This window comes from Oryctolagus cuniculus, chromosome X, assembly GCF_964237555.1.
Source record: "Oryctolagus cuniculus chromosome X, mOryCun1.1, whole genome shotgun sequence".
In the NCBI taxonomy this organism is placed as follows: Eukaryota; Metazoa; Chordata; class Mammalia; order Lagomorpha; family Leporidae; genus Oryctolagus; species Oryctolagus cuniculus.
Window position 1 is genome coordinate 8082011 of NC_091453.1, and position 27155 is coordinate 8109165.

A 27155-nucleotide genomic window follows, 5' to 3' on the forward strand; every position below is an offset into this window, starting at 1 on the left:
ATTGGTTTGTGTTTCATGGTACTACTAAGTTGTACTGCTAGAGGATAAATAGTATTTGATTGAAACTGAGAGCAAAGGAATAGTAAATGAAAACTATTTGTGTTCAGCATAGACCTCTTTTCTTGTTCATCATGTCCTGGATTTTCAAGGCTTACAAAATGTACTTAACACCTCATCATCTTTTGACACCACTTTTGGGAGCTCTGGATGACCTATAGTTGTGATACTGTTCCTGTTAACTCCGAAGTTGGCTCTAGGGAGACTCAGTTTCCTCCCATGCCTCTTTAGCAATACCAGCTCACACACACATACTCATATGTCTGTACCTGAACACACACGCAAATGATCACACATTTCCCCTTGCCAAGGCTGGAAATGTCTAGTACCTAAAGGTTATTCTGTTTGCATTGGATTTAATTTTTTTAAACATTTTCTTATTTTGTAGAGAGACTGACACAGATGGTTATTCACTCCCCAAAGCTCATGCAATCAGGCCAAAGCCAGGAGCCAGGAACTCTGTTCAGGTCTCCCACATGGGTGACTGGGACCCAAGCACTTGAGCTGTCACCTGCTGCCTCCCAGAGTGGGCATTAATACGGAGCTGGAATTGGAAGCTGAATCAAGACTTGAATCCAGGCATTGTGATCTGGAATGTAGGCATCCCATGTGGCATCTTAACCAATGCAGCAATGCCTATCCCAAATCTCATTTTTTTTGTTAGGCTATTAGAGAAAGCCAATTCAGGAGGGAAGTAGGAAGATTTCAAAGCCAGATAAGGTAATTGTTTTGAGAAGGCAAAAGTAGTATTTTTTTTTCTTCATTTTGACAACTGTGAATTATACCATGTAACTGGTATTCATTAACCCCTACAAAGAATTTCTGAGAAGTTATAAAAATTGAGGCCTTCTTTGTGTTGCAGTGGGTTAGGTTGCTACCTGCGATGCCAGTTTTTCATACGAGTGCTGATTTGAGTCCTGGCTGCTCCACTTCCAACCCAGTTCCCTGCTAATATAACTGGAAAGCAGTGGGAGATGCACTAAGTGCTTGGGCCTGGCCCAGGCTCAGCTGTTCAGACCATCTAGGGAGTGAATCAGCGTATGGGAATGAACTAGTGTTTGGAAGATTGATCTCTTTCTGTCTCTCTCTCTAACTCTGTCTTTCAAATATGTAAATAAATCTTTAAAAAAGGAATTGTTATTCTTCCCCATTTCCATTTTCTCAAGATTACAAGTATGTGAAGATTAAATATTTATCAATTTATGTATATATGTACTTCATAACAAGTGAAACTACTGTGAAAATAGATACCTATTGTCAAAAGTAAGAAAAATATGCTTAAATTTTACAACTAAATGCAAGTCACATGGACTTAAATTTTCCGTTAAGCAAGTTGAGCTTAGTATTGATAAGACTGACCTTCCTAACCCAACAGATAAGATTTTCTTACTATAGAACCATACGAATGAATCTACTAATACACATTTCCCTATAGGACATGAATTCATTCTTGTCCATTTCCTCGTTCTCTTCTATGACTTTTCTTCCTTGTTAGATGTGCATATATACACACAATCATGCACAGAAAATATCGCAGAAAGATAAGAAAAATGCAAGATTTCCAGGTAGATAGATGCTGGAAGCACTCACACTAATTTATCATTACTTAAAAATACTTTCAGAGTTCTTATTAAAGATTTGTTTATTTGAAAGGCAGAGTTACCAAGAATCAGGGAGATAGAGATGGAGAGAGAGAGAGATCTTGTATCTGCTGGTTCACTCCCCAAATGGCTGCAACAGCCGGGGCTGGGCGAGGCTGAAGCCAGGAGCCAGGAGCTTCTTCCAGGTCTCCTGAGTGGGTGCAGGGGCCCAAGGACTTGGGCCATCTCCTACTTCTTTCCCAGGCCATAGCAGAGATCTGGATTGGAAGAGGAGCAGCCGGGACTAGAACCGGCTCGCGTATGAGATGCCGGCACTTTAGGCCAGGGCATTAACCCGTTGCGCCACAGTACCGGCCCCTGTATACATATTTTATATCTTTATCTAAATGTATCCTTAGACTAAAATTCCATAAAAGGAACTATTAGATTGAAAGAGCATTTGCAGTTGAATTTTTGGTTCACATAGCCAGATTTCCATGTAGAAAGTTTATTTCTAGGTTTTTATGTATTTTCTTATGTGTTGGAATGGTATTTTTTCTCCATCAGCTCTTTTGTGTGTGTGTCATCAAGTAGGGATCAGCATACTATGACCAGGGGGCCAAATCCAGCCCGTAGCCTGTTTTGTAAATGAAGTCTCACTGGAGCACAGCCACATCCGTTCATTTATGCAGTATCAGTGTCTGCTTTTGTGCTGCAATGGCAGAGTTGAATAGCTGCTACAGAGACAATGTGGCTCACAAGGTCTAAAACGTTTACTCTACGAGCTTTCTGGACCAAGTCTGCCAACTCCTGAACCCAGTATAAAATGAAGCATTGATATATTTATATTAGATACAATTAAGCTTGTCTTATTAATAACTTTTTGGTGGCTTCTTTGGGATTTTATAGATATTCATAAGTTTAAGATATAATTTTGTCTGTTTTAAAAATTGTGTTGGATCGTGCTTATAAAACAGGATTGGATAATAGCAGTAATAATGGGAGTAATTTTCTTATTTTTAGTTTGGGTGGGAATACATCCAGTTTTATTCCTTAGTAATATATTAAGTTTCTGGTAGTTATTCTTTATTTTCTGTTGTTCCTAGTTGGCAAAAAGATCATGCTTCAGAAAAATGCTTCTTTGTTGTTTAGTGGGAGACTTAGATGGAATATACCTGTTGGTGGCTTATTTTCTAAGATGTTGCTAAAATTGAATAATCAAGTATTATTGCATATTTTCCTATCTATATTTATTACTATTGTTCTGTGGTTTTTGTGTGCTAAGTTGTCAAATTCTTTTTCAAAGATTTATTTATCTGGCCGGCGCCGCAGCTCACTAGGCTAATCCTCTGCCTTGCGGCGCCGGCACACCGGGTTCTAGTCCCAGTCGGGGCGCCGGATTCTGTCCCGGTTGCCCCTCTTCCAGGCCAGCTCTCTGCTGTGGCCCGGGAGTGCAGTGGAGGATGGCCCAAGTGCTTGGGCCGTGCACCCGCATGGGAGACCAGGATAAGTACCTGGCTCCTGCCATCGGATCAGTGCGGTGTGCCAGCTGCAGCGCGCTGGCCGCGGCAGCCATTGGAGGGTGAACCAACGGCAAAGGAAGACCTTTCTCTCTCTCTCTCTCTCTCTCACTGTCCACTCTGCCTGTCAAAAAAAAAAAAAGATTTATTTATCTATTTGAAGTCAGAGATACACACACAGAGAGACAGAGACAAACATGGGGAGGGGGGAGGGAGACGGGGAGAGGGGGGAGGGAGAGACAGATCTTCCATTAGCTCATTGACTTCCCAAATAGCCACAATAGCCAGGGCTGGGACAGGCCAAATTCAGGAGTCGGGAGCTTCTTCTGGGTCTCCCACTTAGGTGCAGGGACCCAAATACTTGGGTCTTCTTTTGCTGCTTTGCCAGGCACATTATCAGGGAGCTGGATTGGAAGTGGAGCTTCTGGGTCTCAAACCAGCGTCCATATGGGATAGCAGCATCACAGGCAGCAGCTTTACGCACTATGCCACAACGCCAGCCCAAGTTTGTTAAATTCTATTCTCAAGGTTATGCTAGCCCCTTACAATGGAGTAGGAGGCTCCCTGTATACTTCTGTGCTCTGGGAAAGGCAAAACTCAATAAATACCAAGTCTTTGTGTGACAAGTACAGTAAATGACAAAGTCACAAAGTAATCACGCTGCTCTGGCTTCAAGTGTTGACAGCAAATGATGGAGTAAGGCTTCTCGGTTTTTAAAATTTGAGAGGTAGAAGTAGAGAAGGAGGGAGTGCGAGGGAGTGAGCTTGTTCAGTCCTCAAATGACTGCAGTAGTGAGCACTGGTCCAGGCCAAATCTGTGAGCTGAGAAGTCAACGCAGATCTTGCACCTGGATCATAGGGGCCCAATTACACGAACCGTCAGTGCTGCCTCCCAGGGTCTACTTGAGCAGCAAGCTGGAATTAGGAACCAGGGCCAGGCATCAAACCCAAGTTATCGTATATGGGACATCGATGTTTTAACAGACATCTTAACCACCAGGCCAAGTGCCTGCCCCACATCTCTTAAAATTAGTGTTACCTTGTACCAGGTGTGTTTGAAATAGAAAATGTTAGTTTTTTGAGTTATCTCAAAATAAACCATTTAAAGTTAGAGGAGTTGAACAAACTGCACAAGGAACTCCTATTGTACCCTATGCCCAGATTTCCCAATTGTTACCTTCTTGCTATATTTGCTTTATTGTATTTTATCATTCTCTATCTACAAATATATATTGTTACATTCTCTCTATATTTACATTTATAGATAAAATAAGAAATCTATAAATGTATAGATATTGCTATAGACAGATATGTATCTGTCTATCTATAATATATACATTTTTTTGAACTCTACAAGTGTGTTTCAGATGATCGGATATTCTTAAGATATATAAATAGAGCTTTTCAAATATCAAATGTATTATTTCTTAGATGTTAAATTTTAAAATTTAACATCTATCTATTGATACAATCTAAATCTATGTGTCTACCAGTCTGTTTACCTGTTCATCCAACCATTCATCATTCCATTGAGATAATTCATGCTCATTGTAGACCAACCATAAAGAAACATATGTCAGTATTACCACTCAACAATAACAAGTTTTTAAATGGAAATATATATACCAAATTATATAATATATACAGAAGAGTACTTCAAAAGTTTATGGAAAATAGAATTAACAGATAAGTGTTTTTGGTGCAAATATTGTGAAATCCATGCATTCGCAGGGTCTTCAAAAAGTTCATGGAAAATGCATATTAGAAAAAAAGCTGTGAATGGATTTGAAAATTTGTCTTCGAATTTCCTTTTTCTACAAGCTTTTTGAAGTACCTTATATGTATGTAAATTTATATTTTAAAAGAGATCATGTCAAATATGTTTATAATCTCTTTATACTTGTCATGTAAACATCCTTTGACGACAATGAAAACAGATCTATACAATCATTTGCTATGACTTCTATGTGTGGATATATTACAGTTTATCTACTAAGTGCTAATGTTGTCCATTAGGTCATTTCCAGGTTTTTCCTTGGAGTAAACCACCTGGAGCATGAGTTTTAAAGCCCTAAGAGCTTGATTTGAATCCTGATTCCCTTTGCTTCTCTGTGTCCTTTGGGCCAATTACTGATCCCCTCTACCTCAGTTTTCTTATCTTTAAAATGGAGACAAGAGTACCTGTATTGTAGTGGTTGCGTGAAGATTCAAGCATATGACCTATTTAAACTGTCCACTCTAGTTCCTGATACATAGCAGGCCCTCAGTAAATGTTTGTTCTTTTCTGTTTTGTCTCAAAGATAGTCCTAAAGTTCACAAACTAATCCTTTAAGTTTTATTCTGATCTTATCCCTTGTAAATATCATACTTTCAAAAATATTGAATATTGTCAAGATATTTTTTCTCACTGTTGATTAAAAGAGAACATCCAAAAATAAAACCCAATACCACTACCTGAAAGAATACCATTTTCTTATGGCTGATAGAGAACACACAGATGCGGCTGTCCAATTTGTGAAATAAAATGGATTTGACAGACCTGGCTGATGAAAAATTGGCCTCTATTCGAGTCAGCAACCTGGCTTTGTGAGTGTTTTCTTTCAGTGGCATATAAGACTCGGATTTTTACTTGGAAAATAAGGTTGTTTCTTATTTCTTGTTCTCTCCAAGAAGCATTTCTTTTTGTTAAAGAAAAGGCAGAATGTAGTTACGTGCTTGTCTTAAAATTTTTCATCGTACAAAATTACCCAAATTTGTCTTCACATGACCATGAAGACGACCCAACTTGCATTGCTTATGAATGAGCGGATGGAAATTCAGCAAATGAGCACTTACTAAACAAACGTGAGGCAATGAATGGGAGAGAACACTTGTGTCAAATAAAAGACAGATGGCTCAAGGTAGGGCCAGGCCATCTTGGTTATGGAACAGCCATCTTTGCCAATATTTTGTGGGGAAATGCACTATATTATTTTCAAATACAGCTTCAACAGAACAAAGAGATGAAATAGGGACTATGCATTGATGAGTATATACACATGACTTTGACTCAAGTATTGGTTATTTGTAAATATGTGCTGGTTGAGATTCCAATAGTTCTCATAATGAAATACCTCTTGTCTTCCCTGTGTGATCTTATTTTTTTCCAAAAATGATCCTGGCTACATCATCTTTTACAGATAATAGACATCTGAAAACTTGTTCAGCTGCTGTTAAATCCTTTGATAATTAGGAAGCTCAGATTATTGAAAGCATAGTGAATTGTGTCATTTTCCTCCTACCATAGACATAGACTAATGATGAATTAAATTGGGCCCAGATTTCATTAAGTTCTTTGGAACAAACATCAGATGTAAAGTTGAGGACTAAAAGTCAAGGTAAGGTGAGTGAGAGCTGTGGACCTGCCATCTGTTGCAGTGGGCCTTTGATTCCTAGAGAAAATGTGGCCCCTGTTGTTTTGAATGGGTCCACTATATGACAGTATTATGTGTATTATTTTTTTTTTTTTTTTTTTTTTTTTTTTTTTTGACAGGCAGAGTGGACAGTGAGAGAGAGAGAGAGAGAGAAAGGTCTTCCTTTGCCGTTGGTTCACCCTCCAATGGCTGCCGCGGCCGGCGCACCGCACTGATCCGAAGGCAGGAGCCGGTGCTTCTCCTGGTCTCCCATGGGGTGCAGGGCCCAAGCACTTGGGCCATCCTCCACTGCACCCCCTGGCCATAGCAGAGAGCTGGCCTGGAAGAGGGGTAACCAGGAAAGAATCCGGCGCCCCAACTGGGACTAGAACCCGGTGTGCCGGCGCCACTAGGTGGAGGATTAGCCTATGAGCTGTGGCACCGGCCTGATGTATGTTCTTACTTTAGTTTTGACTTGTCTGCGCTCTTTGCATTCAACATTGAAGATCTAATCTCTTCCCTTATGGCTTGTATATAGCTCTTCTCTCATTAATAGGTCATTCACTTCAAATAGATTGAAATGCAGTAAATAGTCAGGAGTTAACAGATGAATTACTACTTGTTTTTCCTGGCACCAATTGCTTTCAGTCACAAGTAGCAGACATCCCAACTCCAAGTGGCTTAAAGAATAAGGGAATTATGCTGGCTCATGTAACTGAAAAGTTTGGTAATTGTGTGGACTTGAAGTAAGGGTTGATCTAACCACTGAACCATGTCATTGGTGATCATGTTTTTTTCTCTCTCTCTCTACTCTGACATATACTGTGTCTTGCTTTTTTCTAGGTGTATTTGATCATAAGATTGTTGCTAATAGCAGCCAAGATGTAGGCTGTGGGCTTCGTTATTCATATCCAGCAAGAGGCATTCTGTTAGAAGTACAGAGATAAAGTAAGGCTCTCTAAACTATCCTCATGGAAATTATTCACATACCATAAAGTACGCCAGTAGGTATTGCAATTAAGACTCGAGAGTTTAATACAGTCACCACTAGAAATGTTAGGCTTCTGAGTGCTTGAAATATAGTTAACTGGAATTGAGATGTGTTGAGCCGGAACTTTATCTGGGTCTCCAACATGGGAGCAGGGACCCAAGCACTTGGGCCATCCTCCACTGCTTTTCTGGGCACATTAGCAGGGAGCTGGATCACAAGTGGAGCAGCTGGGGCTTGAACAGGTGCCCATATGGGATTCTGGTGCTAAAGGTGGCAGCTTTACCCACTCTGCCACAGCTCTGGCCCCAGATGTAGGCTTCTTGATAGGTGGCTTCCCCTGGTTTGCCACAAGACCAGCCCCCTATTAGACGTATTTTACCTGGTTTTTTTTTTTTCTTTATTTAAGTAGAGCTACAAGAAAATTGAATAACAGTAGTTGAAGGTACAAGGATATTAAGAATTATGTGTGTGATTTGGATAATATTTACCTAGCAGTGCTGCTCTGGAGCCCGGACTAGGCCATTAGAAAGGTGAGCTATCTGAAAAATAAACAACAAAAACCCTCAAATTAATTTTGGTGTTACAGAAGGTTTGAGAATACCTTTGTCAAAAATAGTTCTCTATCCCCATTTCATATCCCTCTATGCTTGTGTCCCTTGTGGTACCTATGACCATGTGTAATTATCTTATTTGTGTACTTGCTTAATTGTTCTTCGAATCCAACTTACAAGCAATAGAAGTTTAGTCATCCTCTGGCTTTGGAGACTGGGAAGTCTGAAGCCTGGTGCCAGTGTCTGGTGATAGACTTTCTGGTGTGTTAAAACATGGTGGAGGAGGAAGTGAACACACGTGACAGAGAAAAGGGGGCTGAACTTCCCATGATAAATAACCACCTCCCTTGAGAGTGGCATTAATTTATTTAGGTCAGGAGAGCCCTCATAGGCTAAACATGTCTTCATGGCCCCACCTCTTAATCCCATCACAGTGCAAGTAAACATCAATGCGTGTGTTTTGAGTGGCAAATTCAAACCATTGCAAGAAATTTGTTTTTATTGGCAGATCTTGATCATGACCCTAAACCCCAGAAAGTTTTAATTTAAATGGTCAGATAACATTTGTTGGAGTTGAGTTCTAAATCAGTCACTCCTACAGGGAGGCAGAGAAGAGGAAAGAGGGAATTGGTGACATCTTAGACTATGCTAGATCCTCCCTAAATGTCGGTTAATCCCCTTCTTCCTTCTCTCATCCCTAGGGGATCCTTAACTGGGATCTACAGACCACCAGAACCTGCCATGGGGCTGTTTCTGGAATCCAGGGACTTGAATGGGGGAAAATGCATTTCCACTCCTCTCTGATGGAACCTTAGCATTTTCTTTACTCATGAACATAGGCAACAAATCCCAGTACAATTAGCAGTGCCTATGACTTTGTTACCCATAGGAACCATGCTTATTTTTTCCATTTTATCACAGGTATCTTGAAATGCTTTGTGCATCGCTCTTTTCAAATTGCATTCATTTATTCATTAAAAAGAAAACAAATTACAGTAGTTGTTAGACTCCATGTTCGGTCTTGTTATTTAATGAGCTAATTAAGGAGCACACCTATTATGAACGTCACAAAATAAATGTTTTGAGAACCGTGTGTCAGAATACCTCGTTTCCTTTGTAAACCTAGGTTTATCATGTATGCAGTTATAAACCGTACATTTAATGGAATGCCCAAGGGAGGTGGGCAATGAAGAACATCAAGAACCCTTGTTTATATAAGGATTGCTATGGCAGGACTCAAGTAGGGATCATTTTACTTAGTTCCAGCTCTTGATAGATCCTAATTCAGGTGTTTTGAGTGGAGTTGGCTATTAGACAGCCTCATGGGTCCACTCATACCCAAATCTTTGAATAATCCACTGTCTGGACTCCTTGGATAATGAGCATATTACCATCAGTTAATATGTGCTTGGAAGGATATTAGATGAAACTGGAGATTTGTGTTTGAAGACTTGTGCTGATACCAGTCCTTGAACTTATTAAATACAGACTTAATGAGATTGCCTGTGCCGTGGAATAAATATACATTCAGGTGAAATTACAAAGTGCTGCCATGTGCTTATGAATTCAGGACGTTAAAGATCAATTCTCTACTAGAGATGTTGTAGCTTTTGCTGTGGTGCAGTTAAAAATATTTGCAAACTGTGCAAATTATTGAAGATAGTAATGCACAAAGTACTTATTTTTTATTCATGAGTACGTACGACATGGTGTATGAAAAAGCTAGGTGTTAGCTACTCCTGAAGGCAAAGTCTCTTTGGTTGAACTTGAAAAGGGTGGGGCAGGGAGGCTGTCAAACTACGGGCTCTGGAACTGAGGTTCCAAGGAGAAGACTAAATTTAAAAATGGTTTTATTTAGCTCTAACCTCGTGATGCATCCTAACTCAGGTGTTTTGGGTGGAGTTAGTTATCAAACATCCCCAGATGTTCACTCGTACCCTAATCTTTGAGCCATCCACTGTGAGGACTTTTAGGGAATGAGCACATTAACAAGTCCAAATTGGCCCTGTTGGAAGGAAGGAAAGAATGAACTTTTGGGTGTTGGGAGAAATGGCAGGAGCAAGATGACTGAAGGATGTAGAAATCCATCTGTGGGATTAAAATTTTATTTGTTTTTATTTATTTGACAGGAGTGGGTGGGGGGAGAAAGGGCGCTTCAATCACAGGTTCATTCCCCAAATGCCTGCAATGCTTGGGGGCTGTGCTGGGCCAAAGCTGGGAACGCTGTCTGAGTCTTCCACGTGGGTGGCAGGGACCCATTCACTGGAACCTTCATCTGCTGCCTCCCTGGGTACGTATTAGCAGAAATTGGAAGGAGAATCAGCACTCAAACCCAGGAGCTCTGCTATTGGATGCCAGCGTCTTAACTAGTAGTTGTGTCTTAACTACTAGGCAAATGCCTACCCCAATTTTTGAGATTTTTGACCTATGGGAATGCTGAGCTTCAGAGAAGTGGAACAACAGCCTGAAGATGCGGTGAATGGAAATATTAACTGAAAAAGAAAGTTGGAGAGTAGATGAGGGGGCATTTTTGTAGCATAAATATTGCAGCACATTATGAAAAGTTAGCTTGAATGTTGTAGGAGGAAAGACACATTTTACTTTAGAAGATGGTCTACTAAATTTAGATTCTTGACTGAAAATCAGTTCTTTGGCATGACTAATGACACAGGATATGTGCATCCCGAGAAGTAAGTATACACCCCCAGTGACACTTCTCCACCTACCCGCACCCAGATGCTTGCATATTTTTGAAAGACCACTTCCTGAGAGAGGATGACTGAGAAGGGAAGGAAACCCTAGCCGCCTTCGGTGGTAACAATTTGGAGGCATACGCACGTGAACTGTGGTGGCCTTCAGGATTCTTGAAGTGCCTCCAAGTATCCACGTGTTTTTGCCATTCGGTGCCAGAAGCTACAGTAATAATGGAGCTAAGAATTTGGGCTTTTTGTGAGAACTTCCAAGGGCATCCAGATTGCACAGCAGAAGCGCATGACTCCGGTCTCGTGTGCCTCGGAGAGATGGGTGAATGTCTTACCGTACTTCTAATTTGTTAAGGGCAAATGGAGGCATGAGCACAATTGCAGTTTGTTGCAGGCTAAAACATATGGCTGAGCTGGGTTGAAAATGTCATACTTGCATTTCCAAACACCCTGCTTAGAGGGTTTCACCGTGTTCTCACCTTGAATTCTGAGAACTTTTCAGCTGTGACTGAAGGTGTGGAAGGGTCAAGCATCTTTGTAATGTGGCAAGATCCCCATATCTCCCCTGATTGACTACTGTGAAGTGAGCCTTTAATAGGCTCCATTTTTAAAAATAAGAGTGTATGACACAGGGAAGGACCTAACAGGGACACAGAGGTGACCTTTTTTTCATAACACCTTCAGTTACCATTTGTTGAACTCTCTCAACTGAGCTCCCAATGTGTCTGAAAGAGGTAAGATGTAAATATATTTCATTTTGCAGAGAAAGGAACAGAGGTATCTGGCAGGTAGCAGTACAATAACTAGTCCAAGGTCACACAGCTAATAGGCAAAGAAGTCAGAGTTAGAATTCAGGTTGTTTGACCCTTAGCGCCTGGAAAAAGCCCTGATAAGTAGGACGGTGTTACTATCCTCATTTTACAGCTCTGAAAACTGAGACTTGGAGAGAGGTAAGTAACTCGTCCATATTCAGACAACTAATGGCCTACAAAATGTATAATTTTGACTGTTATTTTTAAAATGTGGCTGCTAGAAAAGAGTCACATGCGACTTGTATTTATGGCTCATATTTCCGCTTAGAGTAGTGTCCAGTAGAAATGAGTCACAAATACAAGTCACATGTGACTTTGCTCTCTGCTAGCCACATTAAAAATAGTAGCAGTTGAAATGATGTATTTTATCTAACCCAACCTATCAAAAATACTGCCATGTAAACATGTAGTCAATGCCAGAAAATTTATTTGTAAGATATTTTGCATTTCTTTCTTTGCTACTGTTTGAAATCTGCTGTTTATTATGCTGGTAGCACGTAATCGTCTAGACCAGGCACGTTGCTGGTGCCCTGTAGCCCCAGGTGACTACTGCGGGCTGTACTGCACATGGCCCAGTGGACTAGTGCTTCTCAGCCCTGGCTGCCCGGCAGAATCCCAGATCCTGGGACCCCTCATCTGTGCCCCTCTACTCCTCAGGAGATACCCAAACTACCGAGAACTGGAGCCATTGTTCATTGGAGAAGGTTCTGTGAGTTTCGCGAAGAAAGAACTGGCAGTATACTTTGCTGGGTGACATGAAAGAATGTGCCATAGCTCATTTATTTATCTCAAAAATTTGGCCAAGTACCCAGAATAATGTAGGAAAAGAAATTTCATTCCCTTCTGAGCTACATGTTGGTCTGGATGTGCACCAATGGAAGTAAATTACGACAAAAACTTCTGTTCTTTTAATTGAAGTCAGAGGTGTTAGTGTCAGGCTGGAACCTCTGAGCTGTGCGGGAGAGGAAGTTGAGGTTGGGAGCTGCAGGCCGCTGCTGGAATAGCATAAGTCTAGTGGGGAATCTGTGGGAGGTGCTGGGTGACGAAAGGAGGCAATTGTGGTTCTTGCCTGAGGTCTGAAGGCTCTGCGGCCCCCTGTGCCTCGGGATGTCATGAAGCTGCTCTTGCCAGAGGCCTCACACCCATCTTCCCTCTTAGCCAAGCTTGTGTTTCTGCCCCCCTGAGACCTGTATGTGCAACCCATTATTCAGAAATGAAAACATTTCCTCTCACCTGCGGGTTCAGTTGTCCTTAAATGCTTTTGATGTCATTTGGAATGATTTTTATATTGGCTTCTTTTAGCTAAATCTAAACAGGACTTCAATATTCCTGATATATTTATTATTTCCCAGAATGAAAATTCTAGGTCTTCTGAGGTGGTAGCTCTTCAGCTATGTGCCATACTGCTAGTTACATTTATTTGACTTAAAACTCAGCCAGGGAACAGGCTAACCCTGCAGGGTCTTCCACCGCCTTAACAAAATTGTCAACTGTAAGAGGCACCATTTCACACGTGCTAAGAAAGAAGAGTAAGCTACTACACAATACTTTCTTATCATTTGGTGTTTTATTTTGTGTTCATTGGAGTTCTTTTAGCCTTACTTAGTTTTTTTTATATCATGTATAATTCTTTGCATCCATTAAAAAGGTTAAGTGCAAATACTATTGGTTAGAGTAGTCCTAGAGCTTTTTCATGTTGAATCATCAGTATTTTTGTTTTTTAAAAGATATTGTCCTATTGCTCACAAAAACAGTAGTGATTCAACAATTCCTGAAAAGTACTCAACTGTTGTCTCGGGTATTTTACTCCAGGATGAGCTCTTTGGTTGTAGTAAGTTTTTATTTCATGAACAAGTCATGCTGAAATAATTCTGAAGCCATTTAAATGGCAGTGTACCAACCATGCACCCAGCTCATTTGCGGTGTTGACACTTAAGAATGGCCATGATCAAGTTCATCCATAGGCAGGTAATGGCAACCATCTCATGACTGTGTCTAGCAGACAGTTTCAAATTGGATTCATTTTGAGATGTGAAAAAAAGTGCATCTTAGATTTACTTAAATATGATATGTAAATTATATTTCTCATTATTTGGGCTCCCTGACTTCTTGTCACATCTACTGCACTTTTGTATTTTGAACAGTTTCACTGAAATGTACAGGATGCTCCTACCTTAGCAAACCTTGGCTTTAAAAAAAATGGTTTGAGGAGAAGAGAGCAAGCAAGCATGCTGCTCCATCTGCTGGTTCACTCCCCAGATGCCCGCAACAGCTGGGGCTGGGCAGGGCTAAAGCCAGGAGCATATGACTCAGCACGGGTTTCCCATATGGATGACAGGGACCCAGCTCCTAGAGGTATCATAATACTGCTGCCTCTGAGGGTGAGCATTAGCAGGAAGCTGGAAATGGGAACAGAGTTGGAACTTGAACCCAGGCACTCTGCTATGGGATGCAGGTATCTCAACTGATACTGTAATTGCTAGGCCAAACGCCTGCCCTCCCGAGAGAGAATTCTCCCCTCAATTTCTTTTAGCAAAGATTTGCTAATTTCATTTTCCTTTGATTTCCTCCTCAAAAAACCTGCGAAACTTGAATATATTAGGAAATCTGCATGTAATTGCAGATTAATAACCTACTCATTAATACCACATTAGATCATCATGATTAATAGCATCTATGTGAATGCTTAATGAATTAGTAATGATGGACTATTTGCTTTAAAGTGTCAAGAGAACATCGTAAAAAGGCACTACCCATAACAGGAAAAGTAATTATATGCTGCTTGCATAATAGCTTGTCATAAGAAAGAAGTGTTTGTTTGCGAAGCCTCATTGGTGTTGATATTTGCACAGTGAGAGGTACTTTTAAAACATTCATGGACCTTTTAATTTATAAAATGGGAAGGAATTTTGGCTTTTCATAAATAGGATAGGTGTGGAAACTGATATTTGTGTTTGTGTGTTTCTGTCACAAATATGTGCTAAAATAAAAGTTTACCTGTTCGCTAACCAGAGAGACTTCCTATTGCGGCCCCTTAGAGTAAGTTCTAAATTAAACTGCTTCTATTACCTGCTGGTCTATTCTGAATTCACAGATTCACTAGCATTTCTTTATACTAATTTTACTCCTTTAAAGAATCTTCTGTTTTTTTCCATGGTTCTTCATTCTAATTCTGTGATGTTGGTAGTCATCATTGTTTATTTCTGTCTTTGCCCTACATCCGAGGAAGCGAAGGTCAAGAAAATTATGTGACTTGCCCAAACCAATACAGCCATATAATTTATCCCCCACAGATTATGGGTCTACCATTTCAAACGTCTCCAATTTTAACCCAGGCAGAAAGAGCTGCCAGGAGCAGAGGCTCTGTCCAGCTGGTGCCTTTGAGGAAACCCAAGAAGCCCAATGTGATGGGCACTCCAAGTTGGAGGGGAGCGGGACAAAGGACAAAACTGAAGAGAAAGGCAGGGGTCAGAGCATGCAGGCCTTGCAGGCCACGTAAAGATTCTCGATTTTGTCCTGTGACGAGGGTAAGTCATGTGCAAATGTCCTGTCAGGGATGCCTTTTGTCAGAGCACACTGTCTGCCTGCTACAGTGGCTTGGAAGTGGTGGTTGACACATGGAGCCCAATCCTGGGGGCCCCATTCTGCTGATCTGTTTGCTAGAGTGGCAGCCAAATGAAGGTAGAGTTTGTCTTTCCTATTCCAGGAAACTCTGACGCATTGTTTGCTATCCCTTTCTCTGGTGTCTCCTTGGTCAACATCAAGGGTCGTTGCGTTTTCTGTTGCTTCTGATTTCTCTGAACTGTGGAAGTTACTTTGCTGAGCACCCCCTGTCACCTGGGACAGAAGCCACCAGGGAAGCATGGCAGCAACCAGTGGACATGGTAGTTTCTCGTCCTTCCAGCCTTAGGTCCTTTTGTGTTCATTACTTGTGTCCAAAGTGCTATTGCTGCCCCTCTTTTGCATGGAGAGGATTCTGGATGGAGAAGGAAAGAAAGCCCCTTTTCTCATTCTTCACTCTCAGACACCCACTTCTAGAGGGACGGTCCCTCTTCCACACGTTGCGGTTAGAACAGCCAGGAATAGAACCCCTCCGTCTCCCCTCCTCATGAAGGTGGGAGTGAAAACAGGGGTTAGTTGGGAAGTGGCTTTATAAACCTATGTTTGCTGTGTTTTGATGCTGCTTTCCTAGCAGAGGGAGGAACTGTCAAGTCTGGAACTCAGATGTTTCAGGATTTCAGGGATGTAATGTTTACACTATTCCTTCCTTTAGGGTGTGGTATAAGCTGGGATTGAAAATAGTTGCCCTGTGTTCTGTTGTGTTTTTTTTTTTTCCACTTTGAAGATCTTCCTGGCATAGTGCTGATTTTTTTTCCGTCTTAAGCCAATGAGCCAACTTTCACTTCAAACCCCTATTGCATTTTACTTTTAAGAAAAGAACTTTTTCCTTTTCTTTAGAAAACTTTTATTTAATAAATATAAATTTCAGAAGTACAACTTTTGGATTATAGCAGTTTTTCCCCCCATAACTACCCTCCCACCTGCAAACCATCCCATCTTCTATTCCCTCTCCCATCCCATTCTTCATTAAGATTCATTTTCAATTATCTTTATATACAGAAGATCAACTCTGTACTAAGTAAAGATTTCAACACTTTGCACTCACACACACTAAGTGTAAAGTACTGTTTGAATACTAGTTTTACCATTAATTCATAGTACAACACATTAAGGACACATAGTACAACACATTAAGGACAGAGGTCTTACATGGAGAGTAAGTGCACAGTGACTGCTGTTGTTGAGTTAACAATTGACACTCTTTTTATATCAGTGATCATCTGAGGCTTTTGTCATGAGCTGCCAAGGTTATGGAAGCCTATTGAGTTCACAAACTCTGACCTTATTGAGACAACGCCACAATCAAAGTGGAAGTTCTCTCCTCCCTTCAGAGAAAGGTACCTCCTTCTTTGATGGCCCAAAACGTGCTATGGGACTCCAAATCCCAGTAAGTTGGCAGGTACCAATGCCATCTTACTAGTTAAAGTGAGCAGTTTAAGTTCATAATTGATCATAAAAATAGGATTAAATGTCAAAGGGATCACATAAATAAGACCAGTGTCTGCTAATAATAACTGATAGAATTAAAAAGGAGAGAACGATCCAGCTTGGGAAGCAGGATACACAGCAGACTCATAGAATGGCAAATGCCCTGAACAGCACTCGGGCCTCAGAGTCAGCCCTTAAGGCATTGGGATCTGGCTAAAAAGCCCATGAGAGTTTCTCAGGCATGGAAAGCCAAGACACTGTGGCAAAAAATGACCTAGAAAGGAATGTTTTAAACCTGGGCTTGGTGGAGCTGAAGAACTAATTCAGACCCAAATGGGCCAATGGCAAGGAGAGCAGTTCCAAAATGTAATAAGGAATGTAGTGGCTTTCTTGAGGACTACTGACATTGAGTTAAAATGGAGCTGTAGAGTGATAAATCCCCCAAAGAAAGTGCTAAAGCTCCTTATCTGATTTTTGGGTAGGGCAGGAATGGCAGAGGAGAGAATCTGGGTTGGTGGTGTTTCTTGAGATTATATGCCTCAAGAGAGACTGCCAAATACTGTTGGTTTAAAGTAGTGGTTCTGTAAAGAAATGTTGAATGTATGAAGAGAATATATTAGATATAAGAAATTTTTATATATTTATGTATTATATATAAAGAATATATCATATACTATATATATATTTCCTACTTATTTGCTCACACAGGGCCATTGCAGAAGTGTATAACCATATAACCACACATGGCCTTTTCCTTATAATGTTAAGCTGGTTGAAATGAGAGACAGGGAAAATTGCCTAATTAGGGTTTTTACTGTAGGAGAAAACTGAAGATGAATTTTAATGACTTCAAGTTCGGCATAGGCCTTACATGGTATTATCTATGAAGATACAAATTATCTAAATAGGGAAGCTATTTTTATGAGTTGGAATATTACATTGGCAGATTTGTTGTAATGCTGTGCTATCAAAAAGTAATGCTAAAATTTAAATTATTTTGAAGTATAAGCTTGATAAGTTTAATCCTTTCAAATGCGCTTATAAGTGAACATAAAAGAGTTATTTTCCATTAGACTTTTAAAATATCTGGCATTTTTATAAAATTGGTTTCATTATAGACAAAGGTCTTTTGTATTAAAGTGAGGGTATTTTGTGTTATTTTGTAACCCATGATTTAGATTGATGAGTTAGAGGTTTTTTAATCCCCTTAAAATCATCTCTGCCCCTTTTTCTTGAGCTGATGCTAACCAGCAATTCTCATTTATAAGATGATCATAAAAAATGAATGGAGAAAATAATTCTGACAGCTTCTCTCCCTATATTTAGGTGGGAGTTGGTAGAAGAATGAGAAATATCAGCTTTTATTGTCTTTTTAGTATGTCAGAAAGACTCAGTTAATCCCATGCTTGACTAGCTGTGGGGCTGAGGAACTGCAGGGCTGAGTGTCGCACGATTCCTGTGAAAATATGAGGGTTCTGGGAGCCACAGACCATGACTCAGTTAGCTTGAATTTTATTTTTTTAATGGGAATAACAACAGGCTTTGCAAGCTGATTTAGAGTCTCCAGGTCTAACTGCATAAGGGTTTAATACCCATGCAGTGTGAGTTAGAAAAATGAAAATTTTCAGTACAGTAAATAAACTGAGGAGCCTGGAAACCAAATTGAAGTCTGTAGCCTAGAAAATGAACAAGGGCTAAAAATAGTATGATTAGAGGTGGTACTCAACCGTGGGCCATCCAAAGGTGGTTTTTAAGTGCCACCCAAGGAGAAGCCAGACCATGATATGATAGGTTTAAACAAATACCTGGGTCTGGAGAGGGCTGTGTTCCTTACATAGATGTGGAAGCTTAAAATATGAATTTGCCTTTCTGAAGTTTTGATTTTCATGTGTTTTCTCTCAGTAGATTTGGGAGTCCTCCCTCTGCTTTCCGAAGGAGAAATGTTGGCATACTCTACATGAAATAGAGGATTTACCTTGGTGAATCTGGTGTGAAAGTTTTAGAATGCAATTGATGTTTCCATTAAACAAATAGCACCCACATTCATTGGTCTCCCAGAAATTAGTCAGAGGATCTCCTTTAGAACAGACACGGAGAAATGCTGCAGGTCAGAGGAAGGAACACAAAGGAGGATGCTTGGTAAGAGATCCTGTGCTCTTGAGCCAACTTCAAGGTCAAGGCCTCAGCCCAGCACCAGGGTTCTTGGTAGGTTTTTGCTCATAGGCCTAGAACTTTGTATGTGTAAGAGTTTTGAAAACAGTATTAATTGGGCCGATATTCTTGAATATTGCAGAAACTTCAGTTGACTAGCCTGCGGGGCACACGACTGTTGTGAGTGCTTTATGAACCAGGATATTGGAAAGTCCTTAGGAGTTGTGTCCATCCTTTGGAATTTTCTTTTTATAATCAAGACAGTCAGTAAATGCCTTGTATGAGCAGAAGTGAATTTTAAACAAGGTACTTACTTATTTGAAAGGCAGAGAAGGACAGGAAGAAAAGGAGAGAAGGAGAGAGAGAGAGAGCGAACGAACGAACACACAAACTTTCCATCTACTGGTTTACTCCCCAAATGCCCACAACAGCCAGGGCTGGGTCAGGCTGAAGCCAGAAGCCAGGACCTCAATCTTGGTCTGTCATATGGGTGGCAGGGATGCAAGTATTTGAGCCATCATCTGCTACCTCCCATGGTGTGCATTAGCAGGCAGCTGGAATTGGGAGTGAGCTGGGACTAGAGCCCAGGCACTCTGATATGGGATGCAGGTATCCCAAGTGCCACCTTAACTACTATGCCAAAACCTACTCCCAAAGACAGAAAATGAGTGAGCTGTAGGATGACTAGGATTTTTTTTAACTTTTTTTTTAACTTTTATTTAATGAATATAGATTTCCAAAGTACAGCTTATGGACTACATTGGCTTCCCCCCATCCCCCAATGACTTCCCTCCCACCCGCAACCCTCCCCTTTCCCGCTCTCTCTCCCCTTCCATTCATATCAAGATTCATTTTAAATTTTCTATATATACAGAAGATCAGTTTAGTATACATTAAGTAAAGATTTCAACAGTTTGCACCCACATAGAAACACAAAGTGAAAAATACTGTTTGAGTACTCATTATAGCATTAAATCTCAATGTACAGCACATTAAGGACAGAGATCCTACATGAGGAGTAAGTGCACAGTGACTCTTGTTGTTGACTTTACAAATTGACACTCCTGTTTATGGCATCAGTAATCTCCCTATGCTCCAGTCATGAGTTTCCAAGGCTATGGAAGCCTTTTGAGTTCTCCGACTCTTATCTTATTTAGACAAGGTCATAGTCAAAGTGGAAGTTCTCTCCTCCCTTCAGAGAAAGGTACCTCCTTCTTTGATGACCTGTTCTTTCCACTGGGATCTCACTCATAGAGATCTTTCATTTAGGGGTGTGTGTGTGTGTGTGTGTGTGTTTTTTTTGCCAGAGTGTCTTGGCTTTCCATGCCTGTAATACTCTCATGGGCTTTTCAGCCAGATCCGAATGCCTTTAGGGCTGATTCTGAGGCCAGAGTGCTATTTAGGACATCCCCCATTCTATGAGTCTGCTGTGTATCTCGCTTCCCATGTTGGATCGCTCTCCCCTTTATTTATTCTATCGGTTAGTATTAGCAGGCACTAGCCTTGTTTATGTGATCCCTTTGACTCTTAGTCCTTTCATTATGATCATTGTGAACAGAAATTGATCACTTGGACTAGTGAGATGGCATTGGTACATGCCACCTTGATGGGATTGAATTGGAATCTCATGGTATGTTTCTAACTCTACCATTTGGGGCAAGTCAGCTTGAGCATGTCCCAAATTGTACATCTCTTCCCTCTCTTATTCCCACTCTTATATTTAACAGGGATCACATTTCAGTTTAATTTTAACACTTAAGAATAACTGTGTATTAATTACAGAATTAAACCAGTAGTATTGAGTAGAACAGACAAAAAAAATACTAAGAGGGATAATGTATTAAGTTGTTCATTAACAGGATGACTAGGATTGATAGTCCTCTCGGGTTCTGAGAGTACAGGAGGTCGAATGGTAACTTGAAACTCAGACTCTTCCCCTTAGCCCCAGAATATACATGAGCAGGGAACTGTGAATGGATAATTAAAGCCTGGTAAAATTAAACTTAGATACCCTGGAAACTAGTTTTTGTGAAAACAGGTAAGTGAAGTCTTACAATTCATTGCATGACTGGAATGTTAAAAAGAGAACATTATATTGGTAAAACCAGACCTTTGCTGATTTGTAAAAAGAGATAATAAAAGTAGCCACTCCAGTTTCTCACAAGTCCTTCTATGCTGGATGAAAAACATGATTAGACTTCCCTTTTCAGAAGTTCACCTTGGTGAGCATTCAGTAAATACCAACCATGCCAAACTGTAGACCCCGAATGTTCAAAAACTAACACAATCCAGCCCCTACCCAAGAGAATACTCAATGTGATGGAAAATAACCATTGTCAATGCCATTTTTTTTTTTTGCTTCTTCTGGGTGCCCCATGCGGGTACAGGGACCCAAGGACCTGGTCCATCCTCTACTGCTTTCCCAGGCCATAGCAGAGAGCTGGATCGGAAGTGGAGCAGCTGAGATGAACCGGCACCCATATGGGATGCCAGGACTGCAGGCGGTTACTTTACCTGCTATATCACAGTGCCAGCCCCATAAAGACTTATTAAATAGTGCATAAAGTATACTAACCATAGAGGGGAAAATAGACAAAATGAACTACATTAAAATAAGTAATTTCAGCTCATTACAAGATGCCATTAAGAAAATGAGAAGCATGGGTGGGAGGGAGAATAGGGTGGTAAGTATCACTATGTTCCTAAATCTGTGTATGTGAAATACATGAAGCTTGTGTAGCTTAAAATAATAAAAAAGAAAAAACTTACTATGGATACTGTAGGAAATGTATGGGAATCTCTATGTGACCACTGCAATTTTTCTGACATTCTAAATCTACACCAAAATAAATTATTAAAATATGTAAAAGAAAAGTGAGCTCTATAGGTTGGGAGATGCTGCAATACTAATACTCAACAACTACTTATGTGTAGAGTATGTATAGAATGTATACCAATCAATTTGGAAAAGTAGGTTGTCCAATGGAAATATGTGGGGACAGGCATGGGTGCAGTAGTTAGGATGCTACTTGGGATGCCTGCGTCTCAGATCAGAGTGCCTGTGTTCAAGTCTGCTTCTCATGCCACACTCATGCCCCTGCAGACACTTGGAGGCAGTGAGTGATGGCTCAAGTGGTTGGGTACCTGCCACCCATTTGGGAGACTGAGTTATGGGCCCTTGGATTTGTTCTGGAACAGTTCTGGCTGTGGCAGGCGTTCGGGGAGTGAATCAAAAAATTGAAGATCTCTTTATTTGTTTGTTTCTCTACTGTTCAAATAAATGAAAATAAATAAAAGTTGCTTAAAATACAAATATGTGAAATAGACTTGAGTAAGTGCTTCACAAAAGAGCAAGTTGGTAGCCTTGTTTGGGGGTAGTTTTGGGAAGGGAGTGCAAGGAGGTTGTGAGATTCTGGTAACAATGTTGGTTACTTGCGTGTATTTACGTTGTGAAAACCCTTCAGGTTATGAGCTGTGGATTTTTCCACGGCAGGTATGTTCTACTTTCATTGAGAGAATTTACATAAAATAAAATGCCTTGTGCAGGATGAGGAATGCAAATAAAATATTTTAAGGGTTTACCACTGACTGTAAAATATATCTCATCATTTAGTGTTGCCTCTCCTATGGAAGCAGAAGAAGTGTTGAGAGTGTGGGGCTTGCTTGCCAGGTAGCACGAGCAGGTCCAGTTAATGAAATAGACCTACACAGGGAGTGGCAGTATCTTCAGTTTGCATAGGCCTGTGTCCACCAATACTCCTGAGAAGGAAGGAAAGAAACAAAAATGATTGTGGAGGAAGCACCAGAAACAAGCTTGATGACAGTTTTATGTATGGCTAACTGGGCCTGTGATTCTGCTTAAGCTGCCACTTATTGGTCACCTTTCTCAGTGCCTGAGAACTATGATATAGAGCTTTCTGTGCATTAAAAAATTTAAATCCTCATGACTTTTAGCCTAGCAGTTAAGCTTCCTGCATCTCACATAGGAATGCCTGGGTTCAGTTCCTGGATCTGCTCCTGATTCCATACCCTGGGAAGCAGCAGGAGATGGCTCAAGTAGTTGGGTCCCTACCACTGGCATGGAATATCTGGATTAAGTGCCTGGCTCCTTGTATGACCCCAGCCACTGTGGGCATTTGGGGAGTGAGCTAGAAGTTTGAAGCACTTGCACATATTCTTTCTCTCTCTCTCTCACTCTCACTCTCTTGCTCTCTCTCAAATAAATTTTAAAATGGGTTTAGTAAAGCAACCTAATAGACTTGTTAAGGCAGTGGGATTTTGAATCCTACAGTCACGGGTTCTGGTCGCAGATTGCTGTTACTTCCTAACCAGAATTTTTCTTTTTTTTTTTTTTTTTTGACAGGCAGAGTGGACAGTGAGAGAGAGAGAGAGAGACAGAGAGAAAGGTCTTCCTTTGCCGTTGGTTCACCCTCCAATGGCCGCCGCGGCCGGCGCACCGCGCTGATCCGATGGCAGGAGCCAGGAGCCAGGTGCTTTTTCCTGGTCTCCCATGGGGTGCAGGGCCCAAGCACCTGGGACATCCTCCACTGCACTCCCTGGCCACAGCAGAGGGCTGGCCTGGAAGAGGGGCAACCGGGACAGAATCCGGCGCCCTGACCGGGACTAGAACCCGGTGTGCCGGCGCCGCTAGGCGGAGGATTAGCCTAGTGAGCCGCGGCGCCGGCCCTAACCAGAATTTGAACAAGTTATCTAATGTCTCTAAGCATCAGTTTCTTCACCTGTGAATTTGGATAAATAATTGCACTGATATGATTTGGATATTAGTTTGAGTGACCTACAAAGGCCTCTGTGTTAAAGGCTTGGTGCCTAAGGTGGTGCTATTGGGAAATTATAGAATCTTCAGGAGATGAGACTTAGTAGGGTATGCCCTTAGAAGGCAGTTCTTGTAAGAGGATTGTTATAAAACCAGAATTTGGGTCCAGTCTTTCTCTCCGTTTCGTGGCTTGTCATGTGATACTTCTGTGCACATGCTCTGCCTTTCACCATGGGCACCTCGCTGCCAAGTCTGTGCCATACCATTTGGACCTTGAAACTCTATTTCCTTCACGAATAGCTTATCTCAGGTATTTTATTACAGTGACTAAAAGCTGTCTGATGAGGTGCATACCTCCCAAGGTCATACAGTCCAACTTTGTTTGAGTGTAATGAAAAGAAAAATACTACTTGATATCTTATATACGATGTTCAGATGATGATCAGAAGAACTTTTCAAGCCAATTTTGAAGTCTGAGGTCTGCAGCACTGTAGGGTTTTTTTTAATTTGACAGGTAGAGTTATAGACAGAGAGAAAGGTCTTCCTTCCGTTGGTTCACCCCCCAAATGGCTGCAATGCCTGGCGCTGCACCGATCCGAAGTCAGGAGCCAGGTGCTTCTCCTGGTCTCCCATGCAGGTGCAGGGCCCAAGCACCTGGGCCATCCTCCACTGCCCTCCCAGGCCACAGCAGAGAGCTGGACTGGAAGAGGGGCAACCGGGACTAGAACCCGGCGCCCATATGGGATGCCGGTGCCACAGGTGGAGGATTAACCAGGTGAGCTATGGCACTGGCCCCAGCACTGTAGGTTTTATGAACTGGAATCTTCCTTTTCTATTGTATCGTAGTAAGAAATACCTTGATTGGCATGGGGGGAAGGATTGAGAAATCCTCCAAGAAACAACACAGGTTATGATGGGAATGCCCCTGTAGGAGTGCTCCATAGCCCTTTTCAATGCTTTCTGGTCTTTTAAACAACCTGAGTAATTGCCTGTAATAGGCAGGCTTTGTTTTCTGCTCATTAATGACTCTCCAAGATAGATTTTATTCCTCTTACCACTAATTCATATGCAGAGAGAAATGAGCTGGATGCCGCCAGCTGATTGCCACACCACTGTCTGCATATCAATGCTCTCCTGCCTGGTTGGCTATGGGAAGTAGGAAAAGAGAAGGGAAGGAAGAGAGTACCAAGGAACCTATGGTAGTTCAGTATGTCTTTAAAGCCAATTCTGGTACAAACCCCAGAATGTTGTACAAGTGTTGATGTTTGTGCAAGGTTAGTGTTTTGGGGTTGCTCTACTTAGCAGACCCATGTCCTCTTGTCACCTTTTTCTGACACACAGCGTGCCTCAAGAGCACACACAGGTACATAGCTGATGCTTTTAGTTCTTTTGCTCCTGTGGCTTGCTTTTGGTCCCCAGGGCATTCATGTTTGCAGCCTGTGGCGTGTTCATAGCATGAGAACATCATCAGAGTCCTAAGTGAAATGGGAGTATTTACCTCCAAATGTGTCTCCCTAGCTGTCACGTGGCTGGAATGATTGCGTGGTCAGTTCCAGGTGGATAGGCACATGATCTGATTTAAATAGAAACACATGTAGGTACGGTTTTAGAACTTTCTGTTTATTAAAAGAAAGCCCCTTTCTTTATCCTTGGGGCTAGTGATCTTGCTTTTATTGCTATTATGGTACATAAGAAAGACATACCAAACAAGCTAAAATAATTGAAAACACCCACGTCGAACTCAGTTTATTTTACTGAAATCCATCTTGCGGTATGGGCTTGTTTTATGTGCAGATGCTTATGAAAAAGCTGGACAGGGGCTCTGGGTTTCATTTTTTAACATGTGGAACTGCTGGCCGAGCAGTTGATTACCCTTTGGGGAATATGTAATTATTTATTAATTTGATTAGCATCATACATTGTGTGTTGGAACGATTCAGAATCCTGTAGGAACATCTGCTGTCCTGTGCTTTTGGAGGCTGCTAGCTTGTTTCCCAGAAGCCTTGACAGCTGCACGTTGACATAGTTGGTGACGGCAGTGCCATGATGCTGCAGTCACCATTGGGAGTTTTTGTTTTGGCTTCATTTTGGTAAGTTGATACTTTAAAGGACATTCAAGGCGTTTTTTGTGAAGGCATGTTTTCATTGAGTCCTGGCTTTCCTCTCTCTTGATTTAATGAAATAGTGACAGCTGTCATTTTCTACCTTCATACAGTATCATTAGTGATTTTATAAAAACAGAAAATCATATGCCAGGTGGGCCTGGCATCCATTTTACACACAGCTTCCTGTGAATGGGCAGGACTTGGCATAGGTAAAAGGACAAGTTTTTAGGCAATTCGGGCAGGCTTTCAAATCTTGCCTCTCCTTTTTCTCTCCCATGTCCACAGCGTGTTTATGCAACATTGACTAAAACTTCTAATGGGAAATTCCTTCCAGGTGAGCTCCCTGAGAGACTGGCCTGTGAAGAAATCTGCAGAAATCTGACCCTGATGAAATTGCCTCCGTTGAGAATATTACTTGGTGCAAAAACAAGGGACAGAATTCAGTTATTTTTGGTTCTTGAAAAAATGAAATCTGTTTCCTTTTGTGTAGGTGGCAGAAGAAATTAACCCTTGTAGAAGGTCCAGGCTCAGTTGGAAATTGAGCTTTTGGTTTCCTTTGAATTAGGAGAGCCCTGGAGAGGAGAATGTTGAATTGTTTTGAACTTCAAGCAACTTAGAATCAGTTCTGCTGTCTGCATGTCTTTTTTATAGATGTGTCTTTTTCAGGGTTGTCTGTCTTTACATGGAAGTTTTTGGACACTGGGCTGTGATTAACAAATGACCTCCAACGTGGTACAACGTGTAGGTTGATACTAATGAATCCTTTCTTAACCTTTTCAGCACTGTTGGAAAAGTCAATCAGTAGAAGGCGGGACACTGAAGCTGTACAAAAAGCCAAGATCCTTTATTCGTCCTGCATGAATGAGAGTGAGTAATAAAGAAAATAAACATTTAGTACCCTTATCTTTCATAATTCTATTAGTGTTTAAAGATATTATACAAGGGAAAAGAGAACTACTAAGAATTCTATTAAAATTTAAAGGTGGTGTTCCAGGGAAGCAGTGATTTTCAAAGACTACATTTTGATTAGTCTCCTCTGGAAGAAATAATGTTACTTCTATGTCTTAGATCCTTTGGATAGCAAAGAAATAGAAGCTTGGGCAGGGTTAGCCGAGCAAACTGCACTGGACCTGGTGCAGAAACCAGAATCCAGAGGCCAGGCCGCTCATCTCAGCAAGAAGCTGGGAAGGAGTGCACTTGGGAGTGTTGATGTATTCCATAGCATCTACTGCGACCTAGAGAAGTCCAGATTCCCAGGTGCACCAGGCTCCTTTGTCAGCCTGGCAGTTATCTTTGTCGGGTACCTCTGACTTGTTTCAACATCTTGGGTCTGATTGGAGCTGGGTGAAATATTTACCATTTTACCTGCTTCTCGTTCTAAAGGCCGTCACAGGAAGAAGCCAACACCCGTGGGAAGTGTATTAACTGGTCTAGGAGTGTGGGTATTACTTGGTGAGATAGAAGAAGGCATT

The 27155-nt window shown here is 41.2% G+C and overlaps 1 protein-coding gene across 1 annotated transcript in view; it reads left to right on the forward strand.

Annotated features, from left to right (window-relative positions):
• Positions 1-27155, forward strand: part of PHEX (phosphate regulating endopeptidase X-linked) — a 226293-nt gene that overhangs the window by 12932 nt on the left and 186206 nt on the right. The window contains exon 4 of the mRNA XM_002719974.5: positions 26464-26550. Within this exon, the coding sequence (XP_002720020.1) occupies positions 26464-26550 (87 nt within the window). The remainder of the gene's footprint in view (positions 1-26463; positions 26551-27155) is intronic.